Below are 22,739 nucleotides of genomic sequence, written 5' to 3'. Positions count from 1 at the left end.
GCAGGGTTAGGAACCTCCCACAAGGGACAGGGTTGGTTAAAGCTAGCAGTGTCTAAACTTTTCTACCACTATATGTAATCTACAGAATGGGTAATTTGAGTATCATCAATTTATCGGCCATTGTCTTATCCCTTTAGATCCATCATTATTTCCTTTCTGCAAGCTTCGCAACAATTCAACCATCCTTGTTTACTTTTTTTTTTAAATAAGTTGGATTTTCCTTTTCATACAGCTTTCTATTTAACAGTGGCACCAACTTTTTGGGATCTGAAAGAATCTCTTTTTGCATTTTATATCTGAAAAAGTACAAAAATTATAACAAAAATAAACTTTAAAAGCATTCAATACTTGCTCAATTCTATTTGACCACAATTTTAGGGTTATTTTATTTCCATTTTCATTGACCTTTCCCTGTCAAAAGTATTTTAATAGTCAGCTAACTAAGAGGAAGTTGCACTGATTTTACTTGAACTTCCTTCTTCTTCAGTTGGTTTACTTCTTTTTGCTTTATTTTGATAACCTAAAACATAAAAATAGAAAATCTAGGCATGCAAAATTATTTTTAAAGTTTACTAACAAAAAAAAACAATTTTATAAAAGTACCTAAACAATTTAAGCCAACGACACGAACAAGACAATACGTATAAAAACATTGGGTACTAGTCCAATGTCCCCTTCCCCACTGCCTATTATAGGTAAGCTACGTTACTAAAAATTTACTTACCCGAAGAATTATGACCGACATCATAGCCGGCAATTTGATCTAGCTTTCTTTTTTCCAATTCATAACGTGACATTTTACCAGAATCAAATCCATAATTATTGTGAAAAAACTCGATGGCTTCATCTTTGAATTCCTGTGATCTTTCCATGTTGGATACATGTTTTTCTATCAGAGCTAGGATCTTCATGCATTTAATGCTTCCTGAAAAGAACAAAAGAGGTTACTGGTCTGAAATGAACAAAAAGCTATCATTCTTTCAAATAACGTTGGAAATAATAGAAAAAAAGCTAATTTTCAATAGACCATCTCATTTAAAATATACCTTATAACTCAAAGGGTTCATGATCTTTCCATTTTGGAAAATTTTTAACGTAAAATTAAGTAATTCAAAGATTCATGATTTTTCAAGAAGATTAATTTAGTCAGATAAGAGTGTTACAAGGGTAAATTATCTAGGTAAGCTAGAACAGCCATGCTTACCTTTATGCAATTGGGAATTATACAGGTATGCTAGAACAGCCAAGCTTTCCTTTATTCAACTGGTAATTCTCCAGGTAATCTAGAACAGCCAAGCTTACCTTTAGTCAAATGCAAATGAGGCAAGGTGAATTATTCAGGTAATCTAGAAAAGCCAAGCTTACCTTTATTCAAATGAGAATGAGGCAAGGGTGAATTATCCAGGTAAGCTTGAACAGCCTCTCTGGCAGCACATTCAATTGCCTGGTTCTGCCTCTCTACTTTCATTGCTGCTTTTCGTCCCTAATGATGAAATGAGCAATGAGTTGAGGATATAGACAATGGATAAAAAATTTAAATCAAAGAATACCATAGTTAGTTATACAGTAGCTGTTTAAAACTAACTTGTTCACTAGAAGTTCCAATTTTATGAGCCAAGCAAATGCATTTGACCATTTAAAATTAGTACACAAAAATAGCACTATTTTGTAAATTTATTGTAAAAATCAAGTAATCATGAAATCACATAAAAAAAGTCAACCATATATGATTTGTTTGCCTACCTTCATTTCAGATGTTAATCCAGTTTTTTCTTGGATATGCTGTTTCGAATTTTCACCACAATGTTGGTCACTGTGGATTGAAGGTCTGGTTTCTGGTTCCTCATAACATGAACCTGAATATTTCAGATGTCAATCTTCAATATAATAGAGGTACATCTTATAAAATTTAGGATGATATATGTGGTGTGTTATCTAATGATACATTTGCCTGCAATATTCTACTTTTTATTACATAAATAATTATGCTGTCCTTACCTGTATTATCAGAATAACCACTGACTACAGATTGTCTGTCTGTTTCTACACCTGCAGATCCACTAGTTGTCTGGTGTGTGGAACTTTCACCTGTCTCAAATCCACCATGATGTGTTGATGAGTTATGGGTCGTATTGACCAATGGTTGAGAGCTTTCAGACGGATTTGATTGTGATGCACTATTGACCCATTTTATGATTTTGTCCTCATGTATGCCATGCTGTTCACCTTATTATTAGCGAATTTTAAACATCACTCGAGAGTTAATATAATAAAATAAGTATGGTCTAAAAAAACAACATTTGCAATCGGAATGCTTCAAAAATGATTATAACAATTTATCCGCTTGTCTGTAATGATGTACTTATTCTACACTAGATGTCTTTGGGAGTACATGAGGGATGGTGGAGGCGGGGGGGTAAGTAGTAGTTTTAATTTTTGGGGGGGAGTTGGGGGTGTTCCAACCCCCAAGAAAATAGTTATAAATTTCCCGGGACCTATGAGAAGCTACCCTGTTAAGGAAAACCTGATCGGTTCAGCGGTTAGCGAGATCCTATGGTACAGACACACAGACAGACAAACAGATACACAGACAAACACACATCCTGTTACTTTATTATAAGGATTAGCGGCTACGCCCCTAGAGGCTTCTAGGAGCACTTGAGGAGGAGAGAGTCAAATTTAATAACCCAATTTCTAGGTTCAGCAGTTAGCGAGATCCTTCGGTACAGACACACAGACAAACAAAAATCCTGTTACTTTAGTATAAGGATATCATCCAAAAAATAGGCCCGCCCCCCCTCTTTTTACTCCCTCCCCTTTTTTCACCCCCCAAAACGGGGGGTGCCCAAATCTGCCCAAAAGTACCCGATAAAGGGCAGCCCAAAACCGCCAACCCGATATGACAACCCTGATGTGGGATCATCCAGGGAACTAAAGGGATAAGACAATGGCCGAAAAACTGATGTACATCTTTAATGTGATGATAAGACAAAATTTCTCCGTCTTAAGATTATAATTAGTAGTTGAAACATTTGGACACTTAACTTAATGACACAACCAATCAAATTCAATTAAAGTCCCCAAATTATTTGAGTCAAAAAATAAGAAAACTTAATTATAAAACTTTGGGAACCAGTGTAATAAACAGCTCAATGTTCCCTCCCTCTCTGGATATCATCTGTTATTGTATTGAGTTGATCATAAAACAGGTAGAGTGTGTGTGTGTTTGTGGTAGAGACACGTAATGAAGTGCTCGTGTTAGCATCTTTACTATTTATGGAGTAGCTATGCTACTAAAAATTTACTTACCTGAAGAATTATGACCGACATCATAGCCGGCAATTTGATCCAACTTTCTTTTTTCTAATTCATAACGCGACATTTTATCTGGATCAAATCCATAAATATTTTGGAAGAATTTGATTGCTTCATCTTTGAATTCCTGTGATCTTTCCATGTTGGATACATGTTTTTCTATCATAGCTAGGATCTTCATGCATGTAATGCTTCCTGAGAAGAACAAAAGAGGTTACTGGTCTGAAATGGACATAAAGCTACCATTCTTGTAAATAAAGTCCTATAATATAATAGAACAAAATGCTAATTTTCAATAGAAATATCTCATTTAAAGTCTAACTGTAAAGGTTAATGATCTCTTATCCACTTAGGCTAACAACCAAGCTTACCTTTAGTCCAACGAAAATGAGGCAAAGGTGAATTATTCAGGTAAGCTAGAACAGCTTTTCTGGCAGAACTCTCATGATCTTTTTTTCTTGCTGCTCTTTGTCCCTAATGATAAATGGTCAATGAGTTAAGGACATAAAGACAATGGATAAAATAAAATCAAAGAATACCATAGTTAAATACATTATACAGTAGCTGCTTAAAACAATATTTGTTTACTAAAAGTTCCAATTTTATGAGCCAAGCAAATACAATTGACTATACAGAAAAAGTACACAAAATACCACAATTTTGTAAAGTGATTTAAAAGTCAAGTACCTAATCATAATATCACATGAAAAAAGGTAAATTTTTAAGATTTTTTTTTGTTTACCTTGCGATTCTTTGTTCTAAGCATTTCAGATGTTAATTCAGTTTTTTCTTTGACATGGTGTTTTGAATTTTCATCAGTTTGTTGATTAGTTCCCAGGGAATGTCCACGAATAATTGGCTCTAAGGAACTGTGAATTGAGGTACCACTTAATGATTGTTCAAGTTCATCATATGGACCTTTAATAGTGGATAGGGAAGTGGATAAAGTATAAAGTAACAACACCTATGAATAAAAAAACACACACAAAAAAAAACATGGAATGAACAAACGAACAAATGAGTTTTAAAGTAAAGTTCAATTGTCATAACATAGGAAAGAAATAGAATAAGCAAAAACCCTGAAGGAAAATTTTGAAACATGACTGACAGCTAGACAGACTGACAAAACAATGTATAGACTTGATACGCATTTATCATAGGAATCTTCACTGAATATTTCAGCTAACTGTGGACAGACAAAGTATATTGTAGACTAGTTTCTTAACTAAAAATTAGGAGGAGGATTTAATTATAATAGGGAATAGTAGCTTTTGCAATATTGTGAGCAAGCTTCCAGTCAAATGCGCTTATTATGTCTAACATTCTTGATCAAACGCATAGAATAATTAAACGCATATTTAAAAACAGTTTGACCTAATAAGTGCATTTGACTGGAATCTTACTCATAACTTTACGCAAAATTGCGAAAGCTTCTATTCCCTTTATAGTGTCAGTGTGTCTGTAATATTCTACTTTTTATTATTTAAATAATTATGCTGTCCTTACCTGTATTATCAGAATAACAACTGACTACAGATTGTCTGGCTGTTTCTACACCTGCGGACCAACTAGTTGTCTGGTGGGTGTTACTGTCACCTGTATCAAATTCTCCATGATGTGTTGATGAGTTATGGGTTGCATCGCCCAATGGTTGAGAACTTTCAGATGGATTTGTTTGAGATTCACTATTGGTTTGTGTCCAATTGGCCCATTCTATGATTTCGTCTTCATGTATGCCAAGCTGTTCCCCTTATTAGCGGATTTTAAACATCACTCGATAGATAATATAACAAAAATATTTATAACAATTGCAATCAGAATGCTTCTAAAATGATTATTACGATTTATCCACTTGTCTGTAATGATGTACTTATTCTACACTAGTTGTCTTTGGGGGCACTTGAGGGATGGTGGAGGCCAAGTAGCCCCTCCACTTTCCCAATTTAAGTTTCAAAACGAAATGGTGAAAAATAATAAGATGGAAATTTGAAAACCATTCAAAAAGTTTTAAAGCAATGTTTTTTTCAATGCACGATGTTTAAAAATCCACTAACCTACATCTTTTGGAGTCATCTTCTGGTCTGTGACATGACTTACAAAATTATATTTATCAAGCTTTAAAGGTTTGGATACAGGCGTGATTGTTATTGTTGTGGACTTTAGAAATCTATTATAATTGCATGCGGCACATTGTCCACAGGGAAACCTGAACCTAAGTTCAGACTTTATAGATTTAATACTTGTCCCCATTAGATCAGATTCAGGATTAGGGAAAATTGCATCCAAGCATCTTAATAAATACTGAAGCATCTTACTTTCGCTTTCTTTTCTTTTCTCAGGACTCACTGACACAAGTGTGACATTTTCAAAACTGTTAATGAGAATGTTTCTTAAGTTTTGATGAGCCTGCTTGATTAACATATTACTCATAGAGAATTTCCTTCTTTCAAATACAGCGCAATCTTTCAACTCTTTCGAAGTATAATTTTCCTTTTTATCATCATCTTTTTCTAAAGTAGTATTAGATGCTTCTTGATTATTAGATCTAATGACTGATGAATCTTTTTCAACTGTTTCTCCTTTGCATGTTTTACACTTTCTACAGCCAAAAGTTTTTCTTGTCCTATTAAGTACTGCGGTAAGATCATGATCTAAAAACATTCCAAAGATTCCTATTTTATTGATGCAATTCATCAGATAACAAATCCTTTTCTTTACAAATGGTTTCTTTCTGCGATTGAATTTATATGTGAACATCTTAATGTTACCTCTATAGCCAGTTAAATAAAGTATATGTTTTTGATATTCCTGTAACTCATTGGGTTCATATTTGATTGATTTAAATAAAGAAAGATCAGCACAATCGTCTTTTTCCATTTGTTGGACAGTTTCAATCAGTTTTTTAATTACCTCCTCACCATCTGTGGTATCTGAAACTTGTTCAAGATCATCAATTTTGGCATCATTTAGAATATCAGTATCATTAAATGTGTCTTCTTCATTCATGGATTTTCTTGCGTCAACATTAAAATTGTTTAAAGTTTCAGATTTCTTGCTTTTTTCATGATTTTTGTCATTGTTTTCTATGACTTCAGCACTAACATCTTCACTCACTTTTGAACATTCGGATTTCTGGCTTTTTGGAGGATTTGTGTTGCTTTTATTGATGTTTTCTTGAGTTGTAATACTTTTTTCTCCTGATTTTTGTTTTTCACTGGCTTCTTTTGTAGCACCATTTTCTTTTTTCCCATCATTCTCAATATTTAAATCATTATCAACTTGTAAATTTTCTTCAGAAAGCTCTTCAATATCTAAATAATAAACAAATAATATTAGTTCTAATTCAAACTGATGCTCTTTTAGAAATGAAAAAAGAATATTGACCTTTCATGAACAATATACAAACTCCATAAAACGTGTAGAAATTATTTATGAAACTTAAAAATTTTAAAGAAAAAAGGGCAAAGATACACAATTTCACTGACACAAATTCATGTTTATGACAGAGACAGACAATTCTGTGCTCTAAATGTTTTAATTAGAGAATCAGAAAAACAAGTGTTTTATATTTGCAAAACAACACAAAAACAAAAAAATTTAAAATAAGAAATAAATGGTTTTATGTGGTATAAACAGTGGTGGACAGAGGGGTTTTTATTATAGAATAGTTTTACTTTTACTTAACAAAATAAACAACACTATTGCCCTTGTGCATAGACACAGTGTATTCAAAAGAAAAAACATATGTAAAAACAATTAAAGGTAAGTTTCTACATCAAAATAGACCAAAAAAAGCCTAAAAACCCCATTTTCTTTTTCTTACCTAACTTTAACTAAAAATATAAAAATTTCAATATTTTTGCCATTTAGATGTAGTACCTATAGGTCTAGGCTTATGTGCCAAGTTTCAAGAATCTAGCTCAGTATTTAGACCATTTTGCTCACTGTTAAGTTTAGATATCATTACGCACCCCACCCACCCCCCTTTATTCACTTTATGTAATCAAGTTTATAATCAGAATTATATATTATTTGGAGTTTGCTGGTTGTCCACACAACTTTGTGTCAAGTGTGGCTCAAGATCTCTCAAAGCTGAGGCTTGGAAGACATTTTTGTTCGATTTTGGGAAAATAGACCTACCAAGGATTACTCATGTTAAGTTTCGTATTCGGATTTTAAGTGCCATTTGCGCATATTAAACATTTATTAAACATTATTTATTGTACCAATGTACATGTAATCATAAGGTTTCTAGGTCATTAGTTAAATGCAGCATATACTTCATATTATGCAATAACTATTTAGTGATGCAATAGTTACCACATTTATATCGTTGTTATTAATTGCTGTTATGTATACTTGACAAATGACATATTTTACATCAGTGAAGAAACACCACTGTACTAACCTAAACATTACCTGGAGATATTAAATATTCTCTGAATAGTTCTTGATGGTTGATACTAGCTAGTTGACTATCCCTCTCATCTTTCATAGCCTACGATTCAGTGCAATTGGGATAAGTGGCCAAAAAGTAGATACATAATGCGCCCTGCTATATAATATCAGTAAATGGGGAAGGTGAGGGGCCTACAGGCAGAAAAAAATTACGTATATAGGATAGTAAATCCTCATAGACGTCTAAGAGTGGGGGTAAAGGGGGTGTTTACCTCCATTAAACCTTCGAAATCCCTCATTTTACCCCTAGCATTAGAGGTCTGTATGCGGAGGAGGATTGAGAGTGCAGAAAAATATCCTAAAACCGTCCAAAAAACTAAAATCTACAAAAAAAAACCTAATATCATTCTAGGACTTACATTCAGCTCCATTGATATGGAAAACTGAATTGATTCAGATTTTTGTGAGATAATTATAAAGGGCAGACAAAAAAATCCTTAATCCTTTATCAATAAACAGGATGAGATGTTCTTGATTGATTACTTATCCACCCATTCCTGCCTTTATTCTATGACTGGTTGCTAATTCTGTAATTTGGTGGCTCATTTTCGTTACTTCCTGGTTTATACTTCCCCTAAATTCATTAAAAGATACATTGGTAATTTTACTTTAATAGTCTTGTTGAGAACCAGAACAGAACCCCCCTCCCTATTATCTTTAAATTTATAACAAACAAGGAGGGGAGTAGTTTCTCATTACTTGGTTATTGTAACAGGTCAGGTTAGGTAACCCTGCAGGGTTAGAGCCACCTGCAGGGGTTGGCATATTAAATAAACATTTCAATTTTTTACAAGATAAAGGGGGGAGGATGATTCAGTGCTCAAATAGACACTTATAGGAAAAGTACCAGTATGAATAATTTAAATGATTTATAGAACATAAAAGTATTCGCGCATTATTGCAGAACAAATAAAAATCCCCCATAGATCCTTGTCGATCACAGAAAATCCAGTGTGTTTGTAAAGTTTACTTTTAGGTCAGAGGTGGATTTTTAAAATAAATTTGCCCCACTAATCGCTTAGTGGGGCAAAATTGTTTTCGTGAAAAATCCTCCAAAAAAACATTAAAAATCTACAAAAATTAAACAAAATCATAGAAGGGTTATTAACATAAGATTTTATTTAATTTTTGTAGATTTTTTATGTGATTTTGGAGGATTTTTCACGAAAACAATTTTGCCCCACTAAGTGATTAGTGGGGCAAATTTTTTTTAAGAATCCACCTCAGTTAAGTTTACTTTTAGGTCAGGTAAGTTTATATTTGGTACAGGATTAATACACTAAAACTCCCTACCTTACTCTGTACTGCAAGCTGCTGAGCTCAATATTGAAAAGTTCTTTAAGAACCTGGAACATATTTCTAACATTCATCCATGAATCCCCTAGAACTACAAGGCCAAATCCCTAAAAAACAAGAATGACAACATCCATAAAAGCGAAGCACTGAAACGGTAGGACAAACGGACATTAACACTTGTATAGTGTCTGAACTGAAAAATCAGAATATAAAAGTATAAGAGTCGAAGCAAAATTGTAAGTAAATTTGTTAAAAAAATCGGCTTGATACAGGATAATGTTTATGGACATATTTACATCTTTAGGACTTGATTATAGAGTTGCTTCGCTTTAAATATTGTTCTTTGTTGTCCCAGGAATCAATATACCAAAAATCAGATCAACCGGGTAATTAGATCACATAAAAATTTGTTGTTAAAAAAGTAGAAAAATCAACATGTTTAAAATGGACGTACAGACATTCTGGTAATGATTATAGAGTTGCCACGCTTTCTAAATCGTATCTAACTACTACAGGAATCACCATGCAAAGTTTAAAATCGATAGGACAATTCTAACGTGCCTAAATAAACGAATAAAAGCTAACTTTCTCGGACGGACGGACCGACCCTTATTATAGAAAAGCTTCGCTTTTAAAAATATTCTTTATAACAATGACAATGATTGAATAACCGGTTTCATACACAAAGAGAGTGGGGGGGGGGGGGGGGTGGAAGCAGGAACGAATGGAATGGGTAATCTTCACAAAAAATCAGCAGTCTATTTTAAAAACCAGCCAAGATAATCAACATTTCCCCCATAGCGTTATGATGGACTGGTAAAAAATATCCCGCAAAGGGGAATAAAATAGTATAAATAGCAAAAAACTATTGGATAGGATTCAAGACACTCAACTTTAAGTTACAAAAATGGCATCATATCACGGATCTAAAGGGATAAGACGAACCTGATTACCAATGATGCCAAGCAAAATTACCCCTTCTGTAAATTAAAATTAGTGGTTGAAACGTTTGGACATTCAACTTAATAAACTTACCAATCAAAATTCAATTAAAGCTTCCAAAGCTTGGGGACTAGTGTACTAAACAACCCAATGTCCTCTCATTCCATGGCATCTCATGCTATGCAAAATTTTCTTGTAAAAATAAATCATACCTTAATAATACAAGCACAAGTTGGCATATTGGAGTACAAGGCATCTATTATATCAGATATCAATTCATCCTAATAAAAATAACTATTTCAATAAAATTAACAGGATGTATGTATGTCTGTATGTCAATCAGTATTCAGTATAGTAGTTGAAATCTTATTTCACACACAGAAAACATTGTACTTTATATCATAGGATAGTAATAGAAAGGCAATCTATAATTTGTTTTGCCTTCAACTTTTCCTCCTGCCAAAAACATTAATTAGCAGTTAGCATTGCTGTACTGTTGGGGATTTAATCAATTGATACTGTTTAATGTTATTGAGCTGATAAAAAATTCAGAACTGAAAACTATGGGGTAAGGGGACATTAGTCCCAAAGTTTTATAAACATTTTCTTATTCGTTGGCTTAACCTCTTTGAGGACTTTATTGTATTTTCATTGGTTGGTTCATTAGGTTGAGTGTTCAAACGTTTCAACCTTTAATTGTAATCCATAGAGGTGGAAATTTTGTTTATCATCATTGAGGATTAAAATTACCTGATCTGTTTTATACTGAATGATGGGTATCTGTAGCTTATCATTGAACTTTAATCTATCTTGGCAGGAACCACCAAAACGCACAGGGAAATTTGTTAACCATTCCCTCTGGGAGAAAACGACTTTATCACTGAGAAAACATTTGGAAATGTGAAAATATAATAAAATGGGATATTTACATATAAAATTTCTTAGCTACTTAAGTTGATGTTCATTAAAAAATATTTTGAATTTCAGAGGTGAAACATAACACTTGTAAGATGCAGGTTGAGAGAGAGGGGACAATAGGCTATTTATTACACTTGTCCCCAAAATATTATAATAAATCTGAATTTTGAATGATTGATTCATTAAGTTGAGTGATCAAACGTTTCAACCACTAATTTTAATCTACAAAAAAAAAGTAATTTTGTGTATCATCATTGAGGAAGAACATCCATTTATCAGCCATTGTCTTATCCCTTTAGATCCCTGATAAGATGGGGAGTAGCACAAATTGAGAGGTAAAAAATATGAGCGATACATAACAACCAAATCAAAAAATTCTAGATATGATTCAACCCTCCCCCCTCCCAAAAAAAATTACCAGTAGAAATCACCAATAAGAGTACTTGGTTGAGTTTGGCAGATTAATACACAATTACAGCTAAACTCTAAAACAAAATACGATTTATCACAAATTATTTGATAAGTCAACTACGACATAAAAATAAAGCATTCTAACTCTCACCTTCTAATAAATGCAGATATATCTTTGAATAACTTGAAATTTTTAAATCTTTATTTTCTGGAGCCTAAATAAGATCAAATTGAACACACTTTCATGCAATAGAAAAGATGAGTAATATGATATCCTTATTTAAAACTAATGGGATGTCTGTCTGTCTAGTGCGTGCGTCTGTACCTTAAGATAAGCAATATGGTTTTCTTTTCAATTAAGCTTCTTATAGTCTAAGAAAAGGTTGGGGGAGGGTATATCCACCCTTTGCCAGAAAAAAAGCTCAAAGAAAAAATGAGCCCCCCCTCCCCCTAGAAAATGTTCTTTTTTTCAAATTTGAAATTAAAATAGAGTGTTGACCAACCAATTACCCAACGAACCCATCCTTCCCTCAAGTGCCCCTAGAGGCCTTTAGGAGCGCATCTGCTAGTACTTATAGAAAAGAGTAAAAAGTGTTGAAAATGGAAAACAGAAGTGTCGGGGAAATATTTAGTCAACAAAAGGCATGTAAAATTAAACTGACTATTACTAATGAAAGTAAAATGTAGAGAAGTTTCACTACAAAAAACTTACTTGATGTACAGAAGGTTGTCCATTTTCATCCAACATTTCATTAAATACAAAAACATCTTCTTTCTCCAGCAGATCTATGCTCAAATCTAAATCATATTATTCAAATAATATGAATCTCGATTTGGTGCTTTCCTTCCCAGGGAGGCTTCATATAAGTTTATGTTCTTTCTTGGGGAGGGATGCTACACTCTCCAGGGAGAAATATAAAAAGGGAATATTTTTATTATTAAAGTTTGTGTTTTTATAGGTTTTTATCAAGATCTAAGATATAGTAAGCTTCACTGCAAAAAAAAAGGCAAACAATTTTCCATCTAATTATAGACCACATTAGAAACATATTCTCATATTATATTGTATTTGGTAGATTAAGGAAGCTTCGAGAGGGATTATACATTCTGGTAAATTAAATACCATAGAATTTCAAGACTTTTTCTATGCATAAATGTTACAGGAATCATCAAGGAACGGTTGGAAATTCGCTTTGAAAAATATAAATGTAATCGAACAATGGTTATAGAATATACTTGGATTTTATGAAAGGGGAAAATATTGTCGTCAATTAAGGTTGCTAATGTGGACAGGGCTGTGCAAAACCCGGTTTTTTTTTAAAAAAAATACCCCGGGGTCGTGGAAAATAGGGGTTTTACCCGGGTTTTAGGGATTTCTTGGGGTTTTTGGGGTATTTTGTTTTTTTTTAGTTTTTATACTGTAAAAGCTTGAATAATATGTTAAATATAATTATATAATATGTAATAGACGATTCTTTCTATGGCGCAGCGAGTTTCATAGTATTTTCACAGTAGCTTTTCTCTTATTTCTACCCCTGCGGGGCAATCATTACCCCTTAACTAACCTAACCTAAAATAACCTATTAATAGCTACTATAAAAATACAAAGAAAACCATTGTGCCATGAAACCGATTAGGTCCATTCTTTTAATATTTAGAAACAGGCTAGGACATAAGAAAGATGAAAAGTTGGCTGCTGTTTACAGGAAAAACAGAAAAAATGCAAAAATCTAAAGATCCTAAAACTATACGTGCTTTTCTTGCTGGTATATCTCTTCCTGAGCCCGTGACAATGGCAAAATCAAGCACAGCAGTCTATTTCCTTGTTAAATACATGCAAGGGGTGAATGAAAAACATATTTTTTTATATAAACTTATTTTTGAAACAATTTTACTTTTTTTTAATAAAACCCCAAAAACCTAAAACCCCTTGAGTTTTTTAAGGTGGGTTAAAGGGCAAAAAACCCGGGTGGGTTTTGGGGTGGGTTTTTTATCTGCCAACCCTGAATGTGGAACACATTTATTGGTCAGTTTTGTCAATAGGAGTCGAGGAGTGGGGGCAATGGGGGTGGAATATCGTTATTTTAGCCAGCTGGAAGTATCACTCTATTAGAGTACATAAAAATCTGATATAAGAACCAAATAATAATATATCCATTAATCTAACCTGCAGGAGCCAGATAAACATAAAAATCTTTCTTGACACAAAACCCTGTCCCCGGGGAGTAGCAGTCACCCTGCAAATCCCAAGACAATTCAAATTTGATGGATATTAATAATAATATAAACATGGTGCAGTTCAGATTTGTCGCAACGTATTATAGACAGTTATCCACGGATATTAAAATGAAAGTTGTAAGATTAAAACCAGTTTTGTTAGCCCTGAGGGATCTAAAGCTCTTGCTAGCAAAACTGGTGTTAATTTTATGATTTTTATTTTAATATTTGTAGAAAATTGTCTGTTTATCTATCGGATATAAATCGGCCACATACTTAAATAGTTTTAAAAAATTAAACATTTTTCATTTTAGCTTTAAAACTTTGTACAAACCAGCAATGCCTAAACTTTTCAATCTACAATAGGAGCTAATTTTGTTTATCACAATGGAGGTTGCTTATCAATGAAATCTTAATTTTTTGTCTTTCCTGTTTGAATAACTTTTTATTAAGAAATGGAATTAATTGTGCAGGATTTGATAACGTATCTTTACCGACCATTTTTTTCTGAAAGAAATACATATAAAGTTAATATTTGTTTATAAAACTATCTAAAATATAGCTTAACAGTTCATATCATTAACTAAAAACAAGGTATGTTTTGTACAAAAATAGGTATAATAATATCAAAGTAGGTAGGTAACTGATATTTAATTAGAAAACAATTTTGTACATAATAACTAAAAAAAAAATTCATATCTCAAGTCAATAACTATTGGTGGGTCAAAAAATTAATACCTAGGTAGGTACTTAATATAATTAAAACACTGGATTTTTTTTCCATACTTAGAAAGAGGTCTAGGTAACGTTTTAGGTAAAGATTGTCTTTAACAGTAACATATCAAGTAATAATAGTTATTTATCGCATCGTATTATAAACAGCTTTCCGCGGATATAAAAATAAACAATTAAAAGTTTAGAAGCAGTTTTTTTAGCCCCGAGATTTCGATGGCAAGAACGAAAAAATCTTATGATTGTACTTTGTTATATTCGTAAAAAAAAACTTGATATAATACGATGGTATACATGAGTTTTCAGCTTTTCTGTTGACCTTGCTGTAAAAGTTTAACCATATGCTGACAGAAGGAATGGAGAGGAAATCCCATGACGTTGAAATAATCACCTAAAACAATATTAGTTGAATATTGATAATTTTTTTCAAATAATAAAAGTTTACTTTTCTTTCGTGAAAAGACATACAAACCTATTACATATTATTTTTTTTCAATCGGTGGAAAAAGTAAATACTATATGCCTTTTTTCAAAAAGGCAATATAAAACACACATGGATTTTAAATATAAGGATGACAACATCCATAAATAAGTATACCAGTAACCCATTAAAATGGAAGAATGATCATAACCGACAGACAGTCAGAGAAGGGAGGAGACAATGGTACACAATTAAATTAAATTGGTACACAAGGTTTATAACCACGTTTTCTGATTTGTTGGCTTAAAAATATCCAAAGATATTAAACCAGCGAATATGGGGTTATAAATCTTTGGGTACCAGTATAATTTACAGTCCAAATATTTCCTTCTCCCCCTGCAGATGATAATAGAATATTTCTATAGGGAACTCTTGCTATATAACTGACATTTGTCCGTGAATGTCATCCAAGTTCTTGTGACTGTCACCCACCTGATATTCCTCTGACTAGAGTGCCCCCAATTGCCTGGATTCCGTAGCCCCCAGCTTTATCCATTGGTTCCTTAAACGTACATTTTTATTCATCTATATTTGACCGCAGCTACTCTATAACCAGAGTATGTCAGTCCATTCTTACATGAAAGTAGTTAATGGTTTCCCTCAAAGTACCTAGGGACAACAGAAACAAAGCTTCCGCCTTATTTAAAAAAATAAAATGAAAGTGGGAGGGGGGCTGGAACGAGTGGGTCGTTATTTTTTATTGCATTCGAATTTAGGGTTGGCAATCCAAATCCGAATCCGGAATGAAATCCGGAATCCGCCCAATTTTTGGCCAATTTTGGAATCCGAAACCAGAATCCGTTTTTTGATAGCGGATTCGGATTCTTAATTGGTAGGCTAAAATTAGCGTCTTGAGTTTTTTAATACTTGTCATTATCATCATTATATATAATATCTTTTAAAATCTGGTTCGATTCTCGGAATAGAAATATAGAGAACACCAAGAACATTAATTTTTAGTTTTTAGAACATACGTAGCACTTAATTTTTTTAATTAAAAAAAGCCTTTTAAAATATTGCTAGAATCCGGAATCCGCCAAAAATAAGAATCCGGAATCCTCCATTTTTTGGACGGAATAAGAATCCGAATCCAGTCCAAAAACTTGTCGGATTACCATCCCTAATTCGAATAATAAGTCAGCTATAAATAGATAGGTTTCTTAGGATAAAGGTAGCTTTCAGAAAAGGGGGGGGGGGGGGAAATGTGGTGACTCGTGCCACGACATTCCAGCAATTTTATTTTGGGTGCTACTCCCTTAGTTTTAGAGATAATTGGATGAAATCTTTTGGGCTGGGTCAGTAATTACCCCAACTAGAGGTATCTTTCAAAAAAAACGGCGGCGGGACCGCCGCTCCCGCCGCCCGCCGCCGTTGTCCGCCGCCACCAAAAAAAATTTTTTTTTTGCATTTCTCGCCGAATTAGGCAATTTGGAATCATTTGAGACCATGTTATTTTTTTCAAAAATTTTTCCCCTTACAAGCAACCCTGCGGGGGGACTTAGTCATTTTTTTTCAAATTCTCGTATATCAAGGTATATCTTAAATACAGTACTTCTCCTGTGATTTTGAAGATATTAAAACAAAATCATTTTAGAATGGTAAGTAAAAAATATTTGAATTAAGAAAACGGCGACAGGACCGGCGGGACCGCCGCTCCCGCCGCCAACAAAAATTTTTTTTTTTTGCATTTCTCGCCGAATTAGGCAATTTGGAATCATTTGAGACCATGTTATTTTTTTCAAAAATTTTTCCCCTTACAAGCAGCCCTGCGAGGGGACTTAGTCATTTTTTTCAAATTCTCGTATATCAAGGTATATCTTAAATTCAGTACTTCTCCTGTGATTTTGAAGATATTAAAACAAAATCTTTTTAGGTTGGTAAGTAAAAAATATTTGAATGAAGAAAACGGCGGCGGGACCTCCGTCCGCCGCCGTTTTCCGCCGCCAACAAAAATTTTTTTTTTGCATTTCTCGCTGAATTAGGCAATTTGGAATCATTTGAGACCATGTTATTTTCAAAATTTTTTCCCCTTACAAGCAGCCCTGCGGGGGGGGGGACTTAGTCATTTTTTTCAAATTCTCGTATATCAAGGTATATCTTAAATTCAGTACTTCTCTTGTGATTTTGAAGATATTGAAACAAAATCTTTTTAGGTTGGTAAGTAAAAAATATTTGAATGAAGAAAACGGCGGCGGGACCTCCGTCCGCCGCCGTTTTCCGCCGCCAACAAAAATTTTTTTTTTGCATTTCTCGCCGAATTAGGCAATTTGGAATCATTTGAGACCATGTTATTTTTTTCAAAAATTTTTCCCCTTACAAGCAGCCCTGCCGTCCGCCGCCGTTTTCCAACGCCAAAAAAAAAAATATCTTAAATTCAGTGGTAGGTACTCCTGTGATTTAAAAGATATTGAAACAAAATATTTTTAGGTAGGTCAGTAACTAATGGCAGAGGTACGGCTGCAGAAAACGGCAGCGGGAAATGCAAAAAAAAATTGGCGGCGGAAAACGGCGGGAGCGGTGGTACCGCCGCCGTTTTTTATTCAAATATTTATTACTGACCCATCAAAAAAGATTTTGTTCCAATATCTTCAAAAGCACAGGAGAAGTACTGAATTTAAGATATACCTTGATATACGAGAATTTGAAAAAAATGACTAAGTCCCCTCGCAGGGCTGCTTGTAAGGGGAAAAATTTTTGAAAAAAATAACATGGTCTGAAATGATTCCAAATTGCCTAATTCGGCGAGAAATGCAAAAAAAAAATTTTGTTGGCGGCGGAAAACGGCGGCGGACGGCGGTCCCGCCGGTCCCGCCGCCGTTTCCTTCATTCAAATATTTTTTACTTACCAACCTAAAAAGATTTTTTTTCAATATCTTCAAAATCACAGGAGAAGTACTGAATTTAAGATACACCTTGATATACGAGAATTTGAAAAAATTTGCCTAATTCGGCGAGAAATGCAAAAAAAAAAAATTTTTTGGTGGCGGCGGACAACGGCGGCGGGCGGCGGGAGCGGCGGTCCCGCCGCCGTATTTTTTGAAAGATACCTCTAGTTGGGGTAATTACTGACCCAGCCCAAAAGATTTCATCCAATTATCTCTAAAACTAAGGGAGTAGCACCCAAAATAAAATTGCTGGTATGTCGTGGCACGAGTCACCACATTTCCCCCCCCCCCCCCTTATATCGTGTAAAAATTTTGTCGCTCGTATTATGTCATTAATGTAAACAAAAATGTCGTCCCTTTTAAGTTTGACGTATTATTGTGACTGACAGTGTTATGCATCTATTATTTATAAAAAGTTTTTATATTGAAATTAAAAATAACTTACTTGAGTTGCAATGTAGGCTTTAATAGTTTCGGGGCTTAGTGGTGAAAAATGAACTTCCGTTTTCTCATAAAAACTTAAAATATATTTATTATTGTTGGTTATGAATTTTTTTTTTGTAATTTTAAAAAAATTTTTAAGCCGATTAATATCAGCTGGAGTAGAACCTTTTCCGAGCCAAACTTAAAAATCATTTATCGTATCGTATACCAGACAACTTTCCACGAATAATAAAGTTAATACCAGTTTGTTAGCCCAGGCCTACATCCTCTCGGGGCTGTAAAAACTTGTTCTAATCTTATAATTTTTCATTTTAATATTCGCGAAGAGCTGTCTATAATGCTATGCGATAAATAACTATTCAAGTTTTTAGTTCGTTACTTTAGCTATGTAATATGTAGTAAAATAGAAATATAAATGTCGTCATTACCTCACAGAGTTTGTATCATTTCCATTTGACTGAATTATTTTGACACCGCTGTATACTTCATGACTTTGTCCACTAGATAAACAAAATTGGATGGAAATATATTCCAGCGCCAATCTACCTTCTCCCTATTTTAGGATAAGAAGAAGATGATTTATATATTAATGACGACACCAAGAGGGATATGTTAATTGAAGATAAATAAGAAGAATAATAAGAAGAATGCTGGCTATGAAGTCATATAGATCTAATTTCTGTGATGTTATCATGCTGTCTATGTCAATATGCAATCCAATACGAATACTAATGGTCTGATGTGTTTCAGAGTGGATCAAGCTTGTAATGCCCCAAGAAAGGTGAGCACCATTCTTTACGCAGTATTGTTTTCATTAGAACCGATTCTCATCCATACTGAAAAGTAATGTATAGCATCGTATTACAGACAATTTTCCACAAATACTAACTTTCTCTTATTTGTTGTTTAAAACCTTTGATGACTATTGATAATCTTAATTTGTAAGAATAAACTAGCAGTGTCTCAACTTTTCCATCAATAATTTTCATCTACAAAAGCAGTTATTTTTCATCACAATTGGGGATTTTCAATAATTTATTGTCCATTGTCTTATCTATTAAGATGCCTGTAAATAATTAACATTTTGTGTTCTCTTGACTTAAACAAGGTGTTCGATAGTTTCAGACAAGTTGGTCCAACTAAATGCTAAACATAAAAACAAAAGTTTAGATATTTTACCTTAATTTTGAAAGGGTATCAAATGCATGTTGTTCTGATTTTGGTTTCCCATAGATTTTTCCTTCAAAGGCAACTACCGTATCAGACCCTACAAAAAGTAACTTCTTTGCAATTCTTCATAATTTGAGTTGTTAATGTTATATAGTAGTACTAGCGGCTACGCCCCTAGAAGCCTCTATCGGTTCTATAAAATGTTATTACCTATGACAATCAATTTTTCTGAATTAGGCTGCAATTTTAATATTCCAAATACATTATCTGCCTGAAATAAATATATATTTAAAAGGACTCTCCACAGAAAAATCAACTTTAGATTTTTGAAAATCTAACCTGAAATTATTATTCTCTGTTCAATTTTAGGCATTTTTTGTTTTTGTGGCATCGCGATCGAAGCCCTTTGAAAATTTTTACCTCCTTTAAGTGAATCCTCCCGCCATTTAATTTGTGCTGCTTTAGTGATTTTTAGCTTCTATTTTTGCCGCCGTTGCCGCATTCATCGCCCTTCTCCGCCGCTACTCCGCTGTACGTCGCTTTTTAATACATGCTCCCCTCTCCCTTGTTCAGAAATTAAATGGAGGCTGGGGGTGTTGTGTATAGCTACGTACGCAATGTATAGCGGAGTAGCGGCGGAGAAGGGCGATAAATGCGGCAACTGCGGCAAAAGATGGTTATATTTGGCGGAGGCGAACACAAAATGGAGGCGGCAGGATTGTCCAGTCAAGGAAGAGGATAAATCGTAGAGCGGCCGGTTGCAATGGAGCAAATGTTCTTTAGCGGCGAACACATATTGAGTGGAGGAAAGTGTAGTATATATTGTTATAGCGGCAGTACAAATAGGCGGCGGACAAAATTTTCAAAGGGCTTCGATCGCGATGCCACAAAAACAAAAAAGGCCTAAAATTGAACAGAGAATAATAGTTTCAGGTTAGATTTTCAAAAATCCAAAGTTAATTTTTCTGTGGAGAGTCCTTTTAAAACAAGGATGACAACATCCATAAGTAGCGAAGCACAAAAAATTGTGGATGGGAACACGTAGAAGTAGATTTAAAGTGTATTTATTAAAATCAAGAATAGATTTATTTTGTATGAAAAAGACGGACCATAAACACCTAAGATATGGGGAAAATTTGGAAAATATAAAAATAGCCTAAAACCTGCTAAAAAGCAGTCCGACCGCCATTGATGTTTTATAGTTAATTGTGCTCCTTAATGATGGGAATGTTGTCAAAAAATTTCAGCCCTCTATCTTTTATAGGAGCAGAGAAAATCACGTTTCCCACAAATCATTAATTACGGACGGACGGACATTGTGAATTATAGAGTAGCTTCGCTACTAAAAAGGGAATTAGGTGTTTGTAAGCACAATCACATACAGTAAAATTAAAACTTTACAAAGGCATGATTTAGAACAAAAAAACAATCAATCTTCTACTCTTTGCAAGAAAAAAATTGGATTTTCTGTATTCGTCTTTGTGGGGCCAGTACTCCCTCCCTGGTTGAGATATAACCTTCAAACTTTGATATGTTCTAGTACGTGTCCCTAATAGTATCTGTATACATTTTTAGCTCTATATCGCAACTTTGAAGTGTTTAGCAGCCATTCTTGCAAAAGGTTTAATATTTGAGCATAAGAAAAATGCGCTAAAACCATTTTTAGATGTTGACACCTAAGTTTTGAATTTTAGATTTTACTGTACTTTTTAAATAAAAACTGAAATATTTTTTTGTTGTTCTATTAATTGCATTTAAAAACAAAGAAAATAAGCCATTAATCATTAAATTCGGATAACTATAAGTGGGGTAAAATTGCTTTCAAAAAAGTTCTCATAAAAAAAACACACTGTATATTTAAAATTAACTTACTTTAATGTCTGCAGTTTTCATTGCATATTCTTGGGGTCTGTTCTGGTTTTGTGTAAATTATCTATTTACTAGGGTTGGGCCGGAAACTTTTTTGGCCGGATACCGGATATCCGGCTGATTTCTAAAGCCGGATATCCGGTTCCGGCCGGATATCTGGCCAACGTTCGATATCCGGCAATTTACCGGATATCCGGCGTCAAAAATCAGCCGGATATCATGAAACCAGATAGTTTTAATATCCGGTATCCGGCCGGATATTGAAAATGGCCGGATATCCGGCCCAACCCTACTATTTACATACTTAAAATACTTTCCAAGGGGATTTCTAAGTTTGAGGTGGCAAAAACCTCATTTGAGGATTTTCTGCAGTTCAGGGTGAATTGTTCCTGGTATCGATTATCTACAAAAACAAGGATAACATCCATAAAAGCGAAGCACTGAAGCAGTAGGACGAACTGACATTAACACTTATATAGTGTCAGAACTGAATAATCAGAATATAAATGTATATGAATCGGAGCAAAATTGTAAGTAAATTTGTTGAAAAACTGCTTGATACAGGATAATGGTTATGGACATACTTACATTTTTACGACGTGATTATAGAGTTGCTTCGCTTAAAACATTATACTTTGTTGTCCCAGGAATCAATATACCAAAAATCAGACCAATTGGACGATTAGATCACATAAAAATTTGTTGTTAAAAAAGTAAAAAAATCAACATGTTTAAAATGGACGTACGGACATTCTTTTTATGATTTTAGAGTTGCTACGCTTTCTAAATCGTACCTAACTACTAAAGGAACCACCATGCAAAGTTTGAAATTGATAGGACAATTCTAACATGTCTAAATTAACGAAAAAAGCTATCTCTCTGCGACGGACGTACGTACCGATCCTAATTATAGAAAAGCTTCGCTTTAAAAAAACACGCGTAGAATAAGTCTTTACTCATTTATAAAGTTCATAGATAGTTGGAGATAATGGACACCAGGAACATTTAAAGCACTAGATCCGAAATTGAAAAGAAAATAGACAATTTCCTTGTATGCTTCTTTGTCTAAATTTTCCTCCACATCTGAAGGAAGTATTTCAATTGGCAGTCTTATGTTTTCAAGAATTTCTTTTCGTCTTGGCGAGGCACTTGCTGCAAAACAAGTTATACTATTAAAGTAAAAGTATTCATAGGATCTTAGCTATTCCAGATTATTTATAGGCCCTATTATAACGTTAATTGCATCAGATCCGAATTTTCTCTACTATTACTACATAAAAATAAACTTTTCTTTTTATATAACATTTTCTTTCCATCTAATGTTTAATAATCTGAAATAAAATAGAACCTAAAACAATTCTGTATGTGGATAAAACTTCTCTCAATGGTTCCAACATTTTTTATTCTTTCTGAAATTAAATTTCATAGATTTTTTATTAACCTTTTGAAAATAAGCGCACTGAGTTACGGTGGTGAGAGTTCGAGTTCAAGTCCCCATATGGCAACTCGAATTTCTCAGTCGCAATTCATTCACGCAACTTCCCCTTGGTTGTGTAAGAAGGGTGATAATTGGGTAGTTTGGATACTCAATAATCAAGTAC

The 22,739-nt window shown here is 33.7% G+C and overlaps 2 protein-coding genes across 6 annotated transcripts; both read right to left on the bottom strand.

Annotated features, from left to right (window-relative positions):
* Nucleotides 1-288: 288 nt before the first annotated feature.
* Nucleotides 289-14,063, bottom strand: LOC145334546 (uncharacterized). Of its 4 annotated transcripts, none has more exons than XM_080180013.1 (20): nucleotides 13,990-14,063; nucleotides 13,508-13,580; nucleotides 12,053-12,138; nucleotides 11,492-11,555; nucleotides 11,348-11,414; nucleotides 10,762-10,891; nucleotides 10,224-10,292; nucleotides 9,067-9,176; nucleotides 8,275-8,347; nucleotides 7,735-7,813; nucleotides 5,370-6,626; nucleotides 4,822-5,064; nucleotides 4,058-4,233; nucleotides 3,687-3,789; nucleotides 3,310-3,510; nucleotides 1,999-2,226; nucleotides 1,744-1,856; nucleotides 1,366-1,483; nucleotides 725-925; nucleotides 289-520 (listed from the first exon to the last, which is right to left on the bottom strand). In XM_080180013.1, the coding sequence occupies exons 1-20, from the start codon at nucleotides 14,056-14,058 to the stop codon at nucleotides 441-443; spliced, it is 3,540 nt and encodes a 1,179-aa protein (XP_080036139.1). In that variant the 5' UTR covers nucleotides 14,059-14,063; the 3' UTR covers nucleotides 289-440. The 4 variants fall into 4 exon arrangements, with proteins under 4 accessions (XP_080036139.1, XP_080036140.1, XP_080036141.1 ...); XM_080180014.1 differs by having other exon boundaries at nucleotides 2,089-2,226; XM_080180015.1 differs by lacking the exon at nucleotides 1,999-2,226.
* LOC145334552 (dTTP/UTP pyrophosphatase) lies at nucleotides 13,974-22,550 on the bottom strand. Of its 2 annotated transcripts, none has more exons than XM_080180026.1 (9): nucleotides 22,487-22,550; nucleotides 22,186-22,290; nucleotides 21,142-21,182; nucleotides 19,480-19,540; nucleotides 19,279-19,366; nucleotides 18,528-18,599; nucleotides 18,101-18,173; nucleotides 15,203-15,272; nucleotides 13,974-14,680 (listed from the first exon to the last, which is right to left on the bottom strand). In XM_080180026.1, exons 1-9 carry the CDS (start codon nucleotides 22,533-22,535, stop codon nucleotides 14,592-14,594), a joined length of 648 nt encoding a protein of 215 aa, XP_080036152.1. In that variant the 5' UTR covers nucleotides 22,536-22,550; the 3' UTR covers nucleotides 13,974-14,591. The 2 variants fall into 2 exon arrangements, with proteins under 2 accessions (XP_080036152.1, XP_080036153.1); XM_080180027.1 differs by having other exon boundaries at nucleotides 21,142-21,185; nucleotides 22,189-22,290.
* Nucleotides 22,551-22,739: the final 189 nt, after the last annotated feature.

This window comes from Acartia tonsa, chromosome 12 (assembly GCF_053477335.1).
Source record: "Acartia tonsa isolate MP-2025a chromosome 12, ASM5347733v1, whole genome shotgun sequence".
NCBI classification, from domain to species: Eukaryota; Metazoa; Arthropoda; class Copepoda; order Calanoida; family Acartiidae; genus Acartia; species Acartia tonsa.
This window is presented reverse-complemented; position numbering and strand designations above follow the sequence as displayed.